This window comes from Vigna angularis, chromosome 2 (assembly GCF_016808095.1).
Source record: "Vigna angularis cultivar LongXiaoDou No.4 chromosome 2, ASM1680809v1, whole genome shotgun sequence".
NCBI classification, from domain to species: Eukaryota; Viridiplantae; Streptophyta; class Magnoliopsida; order Fabales; family Fabaceae; genus Vigna; species Vigna angularis.
In genome coordinates this window covers 42,014,735-42,023,573 of record NC_068971.1, presented here as the reverse complement: position 1 = coordinate 42,023,573, position 8,839 = coordinate 42,014,735, and the positions used below count along the sequence as shown (strand labels likewise).

Sequence of the window (8,839 nt, the reverse complement as noted above, 5' to 3'; positions counted from 1 at the left end):
CGCTTATTTTCATACCATTAACTTATTCCTTTCACCTTGTGCTGTCAACGAATTTCCTTGGCTGATCCACCGAAACTAACACAAAAATGAAAGTTTTTTTAGCGACACTTGGCCTAGATGGTTGTCTAATAAGTGAAAAATAAAAATAAAATAAAATAGAATATACGCGGCGAAGGGTTATGGCAAGCATTGAAGAACGTGGGTCCCATGGGCGGTGGAAAATCCTTGTTCTTTTCGCAGATTCACGTTCCCCAATTCGACTTTGCGTTGCTACAACGCACCGCCCCAATCATAATAACCTATTCTCATCTATTTTATTCACTCAACAATCTTTTCTTTGGCTCTTTATAATAATTTCTCTTCACTCTTACCCTTCAATACTTCACTTTCTTCTTCATCATCCAACTTCACTCATCATCATCATGTCTTTCAGAGGCCTAAGCAGGGTAACATTTTACATCTCTCACCTTTTTTTTTCTGTCAAAGTTTTGGCATGTGAATTTTGTATGCGTATTTGATTTCAAAACCAAGTCTTGGTTGAAAGGCTATTGACCCAGATGCTTTTAAATTCCAGCCAAATGCTTCATCAGGCATGGGTGTTGCTGATCACAGCAAAACCACCTTCATGGAACTGAAGCAGAAGAAGGTCCATCGCTATGTGATCTTTAAGGTTGATGAGAAGAAAAGGGAGGTTGTGGTTGAGAAGACCGGTGGCCCCGCTGAGAGCTATGATGATTTCGCTGCATCTTTGCCTGAGAATGATTGCAGATATGCTGTCTTTGACTTCGATTTCGTCACTTCTGAGAATTGTCAAAAGAGCAAAATCTTCTTCATTGCATGGTTAGTTTAGTTTCTCTGTGTTCTGCTTTTATATGTTTAAGAAAAATATCTCTAACTTTGTCCACAAGTAAAAGCTTGGTTGCACTTACCATAAACATGTTTGTGAGACATGATATGTTAAGACATGGTATGTTTAGAAGTGTACTTTTGCTTGAGACTATAAATGGTCCAATAGGAGTGCAATAATATGTTTAAGAACCAATAATTTTTTTAGGATAGGTAATAAAGCATGACTCGCACATATTATCTTTGAAAGAGAACTTTAAGACATTAAGTCTAATTTAAGTTTAATTTAACTCCACTAAAACAAATTTAAAACTTGAAGTCTAATTTAACGGTGAAGTCTAATTTAACTCTAATTTGTAGGATGAGATTGACATTTATTTATATATTCTAAACTTTTTCATTAGTTATGTATTTTAAACTGACTTTATCATTAATTATATATTTTAAACTGACTTTATTACTAATTATATATTTTAAATTGACTTTATCACTAATTATATATTTTAAACCGACTTTATTACTGGTTTTTGTTGGCCTTTCAACAAGGTACTTGATGTCTTTTTCTTATGCAAACAAAGCAAATTCCGCAGCTTTGATCATATGTTTGGTAGTTTCGAAATAACCATGCCATGTCATGCTATTCTTCTAAGCCCGTGGCAATATTGCACTAATTAAGTGTCACTCCGTGCTATTCTTCTAAGCTCGTGGCAATATTACACTAATTAAGTGTCACTCCTTGCTTGTCCTCTCTTGTATTATGGAGCTAAATGTTCTTTGTTTTATTTTTCTTGAGGTTAAATTTCTTGTCTTATTCTTTGGTGGGACAAGAATTTGTTGCTCGTTAGGCTGCTTATCTTAGCAAATGTGGTATTTTGAGATTTTTGGTCGCACATCACTCCTTTTCCAATCTGGATATCAAGCTCAGATACCAATTTCAGTGGCATCCTCTGTTAGTTGTATTTAAGTTGCTGATAGATCATTACTGTGTAGAGGTTCTTATGTTTATACGAAAAATGATACATAAATGATTAATCATGGCAAACATTATCATGCTTGATGCTTTAGTTCAACCATATCAAGAGTAGGTTTCCTAAGTATCAGTTTTTTGGTGGGGGTGGGTTGGAATTTGTCTTGCCCATTATTAGAGATTTATAAATTTGTCTTTGCTATTATTGCTTTATTATTTTCAGAGTGCCCTCAAACAAGATTATGGACTTCAAGGAAATGTTAGTATTTTCCATCATCATGTATAGTTGACTAGTTTATTTTTTTCAGTTGCTGGAAGAACCTGTCTTTACATTTTTACCTAGCTTCTCAGAAATTAAAAAAAAAATAGTATAAATGTAAATATCAAATGGACTTTTCTAGTTGAACTGATTTAGCACTCTATTTATTGCATCTTTGGAGCTGATCGTCTGTGGAAAGACTTCTCTGTCTCTCTGATCAACCATTATTAGTTTCTTGTTTGAGTGGCATCTTGACTCACTTCCTAACAGTATATTTTCCATAATTTATTTGAAGTATGCCCTCAATATCTTGCTGCGAGCTTGTCTCTCCTTTTCCTCTTGTGAAGAACAAACTTGAATTTAACTATTTTTATTCCTGCCTTCATCCATCCTCAACATCATGCTTCTTTATTTACTTTCTCTGTGATTTGGCCAGAAATATCATTCTTAGTTATTTCATTGCATGATATTGGTTAGGTCCCCTTCAACTTCTCGGATTCGTGCCAAGATGCTCTACGCCACAACTAAAGACAGGTTAAGACGTGAGCTAGATGGTGTTCATTATGAAATCCAGGCTACTGACCCCACTGAAATGGATCTTGAAGTGCTGAGAGAGCGTGCACATTGAAATGTTTATGTACTTGTTCATTTTCTTTTCAGATTCTACTAGGTTTCTACTTTCAATGAATTGCAGAGCCCATCTTGCCACAATAATATGAATCTGAAGGGGTATTGATTAAAAGCTCTTAGATGTCACTATTGTAAATCCCGATTTACTGGACCTGTATTGTAGAGCGTGACTTTATGGATCCAGATAGATGTGGTGGAGATAAAAGTCTTTGCTTGTAACTCTAGCTAAGAATATCTAGAAAATTTCAGAACTTGCATTTATTAATATTCTCTTCTTAAAATTAATCCTGTGTTTGTGTTTGTGTTTGGTTTTGAGGAAGGGGAGCTAAGAAATACTGTGATGTTTGCTGGGAGGGAAGAGAATGAGAAATAATTAAAAAAAAATTAGGACTCATTGGACTATTTCTGATTATTGTTTTCCGATAATAGGTGAAGAGATTTGCGCGGGGAAATGTTGGACAAATTTGACACAAACAACATTTTATACAAGACATCAAGATAGTATCTTCAGCTTAAAATCCTAAGGTTATATTTGACACTGATGAAATATAAACGTTTTATAGTTTTATATAAGACATCAAAACATAACGTAGGCTAAGCTACTGTTAGGTCTTGAAAGAATCACATGCAACGAGCCTAACATAAATGTATAACTTGTTCGTTAGCAAGATGGTGGATAGGTGTTCCAGCCAAAGCCAAGTTGAAGGAGATCAGTTCTTGAGCTTTACGATATTTGTGTTTCTTTCTAGTGAAATTCCAAAATATAAGTGCATCACATTCCTAAGTTGTACTTGTTTCTAAGACTTTTGAAGTGAGTCTTCATCTGCGAGCTTCGATTCAAATATATGACTGCAAACTGTTTCAACTTATGTTCCGGAAATAATATTGTCAGTGTACTATTATTTAGTACTACATATCACTGTTATATATTTTCCTTTGTTATTTGTTTTGTTAAGACACACTTCATTGAGCTAGATTTAGTTGGGTTGATGATGGAATCAAGATATTAGTCATGGTCAGTGAGAGTAGGTATTTTGGTGTACTAAGTAACAAAAGGTATTGATTAGTGTTGTTCTGATTTTTTTAAAATAACAATCGGTTTATCCTATCCCATGTTTTTAACAAAGCAAAAGGACCCAAAAGTCCAGCACAGTTCGTGAAATAGAAATATGATTACGAATAGTCTGAAACCTGCTAAAATATCAAAAATTTCAGTTTTCGGGTCCCATGAAATCAGGCTTGGAGCAATGTTGACCAGGAGAAATAAAAATAAAAGTGAATGAAGCTGATGTTAAGTTGTGAAATACAAAGTTTGACACAGTGAAGTCGGTTTAATGGTTTGGAGTTTTGAACAGAAATATAATATAAAGGTGAAATGTCAGATGTTTTGATGAAGTATGAATTAGTGAGATATAAAATAATTATGCAAAGGTTTACCTGTAGCTCATGTCCAAAGAAAAGTCTACTGATCAATTAAAGACTGGTTGAAAGCAGTTTCCATGGAAGAATAACTTGATCTGTGTGGACCATAAAGTGATGCGAGAGGTAGACAGTTGAAGACAGTAAGTTAATGAGACTGAAACCGCCAATGCAACTCCCCACTACAACTTTAGCTTTAAACTTTCAATCAGCAATCGTATTTGAAGTGCACAAGTCAAAAATGTGCCGTGAACAGACTGGAACTGCAACTAGTCAAGTAGCATTATGGTCATATTTTTCGTCTACTCACATTGAAAAATAAATAATCTTTTTCTGTATTCACATAAGCACCTAGGAAACGGGGCACTGTTCAGAATTTCAGACGATAAGATCCTTATATTATTTATATTCGTACAGTCATCACGGACATTTATTCAACCGTAGTCTGTTTTTTTTAAGATTTCTATAATGCCATCGTTTTCCTTAGAGTTAAGTGAAATTGAAAATAAAGATGACATGCATAACATAGCCGGTCTGTGAAACTAGTTATTGAAAGTTCTATACACCAATATGATTATACATCAAATGGAACTCAAGTTTGCCAATATTCTTAAACGAGATAGCCCTAGTTCTTACTACATGATGTCCAAGCAAAATTTAACAGAAATATTGGTGATGGGCAAGGAAAGCTTGTGCTTTCCAAGTGTAATTGAAGCCACTACTTTATTGTAACAACAACATTATAGACGAAGGTATCCTAAACATACGGAACAGTTTTGTTGTTGTTGTGAGAATGTGATTGTTCTGATTCTTCACCGGTCCCAACATCCTCTTCATTCTCACCAGACATCTCCTCCAACGACCTTCCCTTTGCCTCAGGAACCAAGAAAGTGCAGAAGAAGCCAAGAACGTTAACTACACCTAAGACTATAAGTGAATTCTTTACACCAATCCCTGCAGGGTACCCTGCATCAGCTTTGCTTTTGTCCTTGTTTTGTGCCAAGTACAAGAATCCAAAGGAACCAACTATAGCCCCAAGCTTTCCAGATGCTGATGAAATTCCATGACAAGTACTTCGGAATCTAGCAGGGAAAATCTCTGCTGGCACCACAAACGTGGTAGCATTGGGCCCAAAGTTTGCAAAGAAAAAGGTCAATGAATACATCACCACAAATCCTATCCGGTTATCCTTATGAGTCCAGTGGTCATAGGGGATGGCAAGAGCAAACATGAAGACAGTCATGAAGAAGAAGCCCATCAATTGAATAGCAAATCTTCCTATCCTGTCAATGAAAGCCACCGTGAACCAGTAGCCAGGAACTGTACTGCACAGAGCAATGAGTGTTTGAGCCCTTGCAATTTTGTAAACCTCCTCAATAGCATTCATGGTTTTGGCTGGAGGTATCCAACCAATTGCACTGAAGATGTCCTTCTGGAAAAGATTTTGACTGTAAAATGCAATATCAAGTAAGAACCAAGTGCTTGATGTACCAAGCAGATGCAGTCCATGACGAGTGAGGAACTCCTTTGAGAACAAGCCATATGGCTTGGGCTTTGCCGGATCTTCACTCTGTGGTTCAGCTTGAATCTCAACCTGCAGAACCTTAGACATATCTGCTGCTGCCTGCTTCATGTTCTTGGCTACTAGAGCAGTATAACGGGCAGTTTCCGGCATCTTCATCCGCCAGTAGTAAGTCAATGCCGCTGGGAGTGCTCCGACCATCACAATTATCCTCCAAATGTAGTCTGCTTGTACGACTGTTGACCCGGCTGGATCAACCTCATATGCTGGAGCAGTATACCTGCTATTGAATGCAGCTGAAACTATAATTGCAAATATACCACCTGCCAAAATGCCAAAACCCTGCATGGCAAACACTGCAGCAATGAAGGCCCCGCGAGTCTTCTTGTTAGAATACTCAGACATTATGGTAGCAGAAAGTGGATAGTCTCCACCAATGCCAAATCCAAGCCAGAACCGGAAGAAACAGAGAGTTGCCATTACAGATTTTGCACTATGACCGAATGAAAGGCCGGAACCGACGGAACATATCACCATCATCATCAGAGTCATGCCATAGACTCTTTTCCTTCCCATCTTATCACCAAGCCAACCAAAGAAAAGCTGACCTGAAAGTGTTCCACAGAAAGCCACACCATTTACTGCAGCTGCAACATTGGGAGGCAATGTACCGGGCTTTGGTGCACCGTCGACATGGTAATATATGCGGCCAAGCAACTTTGTTACAAGGGATATGCAGAATAGATCATATGCATCGGTGAAGAAGCCCATTCCAGCGATGACGATTGCTGTGAAATGATACCATTGCGTTTTTGCAACATCAAGCGCATTTAGCACCTCAATTTGCTCCTTTGCCATGACTTTTTCAAGCCAAAATTACAAGGCTATTTCTGTATCTCTTTATCAAAAGCTTTCCTTCTCTGCAGAAGTGGAAACAAGAGTCAGACTTGATCAACTGTGAGATCATATTGATTAAACAAAAGAACTAAGAATTCGGATCGATTTGAAGAAGTTATCACATGAAATCAACCAAAAGACGTACAGTTACATCACCACCTATTAGTTTCACTATGAAAAAGTTCTTTACCAATCAACAGTAACTATTGATTACACCACTAGTTGAACCATCCAAATTCATAATTAAGGCTCAGAGATTGAAACCTGTAGAGAGCCTCGATATAGTGACAAAATATAAGGAAGATAAAGCGTTCTTAACACAAGCAAGTCAGCAAAGTTGTCAAGCTACCGGACTTTTTGTTACACCATAAATTAGAAAACTGGAAGGAAATGGAACTCCTAATCTCTCAACTAAATCCTGGAATATGAATATAAAACAAAAACAAAAGGTAAATAAGAACTTTCTAGCTTCCCTCGCTACTTTATAAAATAACTTGACATTAAATTTCTTCGCAAATTATTATGTTTTGAAATTGTTTCAAAAGAAAAAAGAAAACAGAAAAAAATCTTTAAGGTAAACAGAAATGTACCAAGCGAGATACAAACAAACTTTAAGAAACAGAAAACTGATTATTCATTTACTTTTTTTAAAAAGAGGTTCCAGATTTGAGATGCTCTAATATCTCTCGAAAGCACAATTTACGCCAAACTCACCGACCCATGTTCCCAAACACTAAAATAATACTGGAAAAGAAATCTGGTTAATTTTTAAATCATCGTAACAAACAAATTTCAGACTCCCAGATAAGAAGCGGTGAAAAAATAAGAACAAAGCATATCAAGCGGATTAAACCAATTAACCCATGCAAATAACCGAATCTCATTTGAGAAATTTTCACATTGAATGAAGCCATACATACATGAATAAGGTGCGTCTTTTCTGAAGGGTACAGTACCCACAATGTTGGAAGTGATCAGGAACAGTTCAAACAAGTATTACAGATTAAGATGAAATCGTGAGCATGAACGTAAAGCGAAGGAAAACACATGAAATGGATCTTAACTGTCACAAGAAAAAGAACTAAGGACTCGGGGCAGTTGAATGATAGTCCCGTGATGCATGCATGGAGTGACACATTAGAAAGAAGCATGAGAATACCAAAAAAGAATGCAATTTTAATAATAATAATAATAATATTAGAAAATGGATGCACCTGCAGTGGAAGAAAGTCGTAGAGCGAAAGAGCAAGAGAAAGATTTGAAGTGCAAAGATGTGGGAAAAAATGTGAAGAGAGCAGAATTAATTTATAGGAAGAGAAGGCAAGAAAACATTACATAAAAAACACAATACAGTTTCTGAGCCAAATATTCCACTCGCATATACCCCTCTTTTTCCGCCCAGTCAATTCAACCTCTCTTATGCCTTTTACGACGCCTTCCTTCCCCGAAGCCCTTGGATCACTATGCATTCTCTTTTTTTACCTCTTCATTTACACACTATTCTTAATTCAAGCTATTTCAAATCCTCTTTTTTTTTATATTTATTATTCACTATTTTTAAATTTCTTTTTCATTCTTTTTAACAACGTATTAATTTTAATGCTGCTGTCAGATGAAACATTATCAAGAAAATAATGACGTGATACGTTGGTAACGTGTTATCCAAATCATGTGACACCTAAACAATTAGTCAATTCCATGATAGAGACCATATTATTAATTTTTTTGGACAAAGTGAAATATATATGCATAATAATTATTTTAATTATTTGGTGTATAGAAATGGTTATGCAGAGTTTGATAGAATCTTTCCTCCAGTATTTCATAGAATAAAGTAATTGATTTTGGCTTTAAGAAATCAAAATTCCATTCACATAGAACTGATGAAGTTGTTTCGTGTTTTAATTTGCTTATACGAACTGCATCATCTACAGAAATGGTTAGTTGAATTTTCATGGGTAGGGAAAGGGACCACCTAAAACTATACTCTGTTTGTTTCAACTTAAATAGTCAAATTCAAATCACTCAACTTATATGTGTGAATGAATATCAATTAGTTTTGATCTTTAAACGGCAACGACATTTTTATTATCATTTTCTTGTTTTGACTTTCAAGAATCATGATGAATCAATTCATAGTACCTATGCTTTTCATTTTTGTATTACATACCCCTCAATTATGGTCGCTATTAAATTATAATAATTATTTTCTTGAATTCATCTTCCTATAATGTTATGGTGTTCTTTATGTCTACACAACGAAAATCATTTCGATAACTGTGTAAATAATACACCATAT

At 35.8% G+C, this 8,839-nt stretch overlaps 2 protein-coding genes across 6 annotated transcripts; one reads left to right on the top strand and one right to left on the bottom strand.

The window, feature by feature from the left end:
• Positions 1-205: 205 nt before the first annotated feature.
• Positions 206-2,987, top strand: LOC108347994 (actin-depolymerizing factor). Its single transcript, XM_017587481.2, has 3 exons — positions 206-446; positions 575-840; positions 2,550-2,987. Exons 1-3 carry the CDS (start codon positions 423-425, stop codon positions 2,698-2,700), a joined length of 441 nt encoding a protein of 146 aa, XP_017442970.1. The 5' UTR covers positions 206-422; the 3' UTR covers positions 2,701-2,987.
• A 1,662-nt stretch (positions 2,988-4,649) lies between these two features.
• Positions 4,650-8,050, bottom strand: LOC108347996 (inorganic phosphate transporter 1-4). Of its 5 annotated transcripts, none has more exons than XM_017587489.2 (2): positions 7,876-8,050; positions 4,650-6,563 (listed from the first exon to the last, which is right to left on the bottom strand). In XM_017587489.2, exon 2 carries the CDS (start codon positions 6,499-6,501, stop codon positions 4,879-4,881), a length of 1,623 nt encoding a protein of 540 aa, XP_017442978.1. In that variant the 5' UTR covers positions 6,502-6,563; positions 7,876-8,050; the 3' UTR covers positions 4,650-4,878. The 5 variants fall into 5 exon arrangements, with proteins under 5 accessions (XP_017442978.1, XP_017442975.1, XP_017442976.1 ...); XM_017587486.2 differs by having other exon boundaries at positions 7,755-7,928; XM_017587487.2 differs by lacking the exon at positions 7,876-8,050 and adding an exon at positions 7,605-7,748.
• Positions 8,051-8,839: the final 789 nt, after the last annotated feature.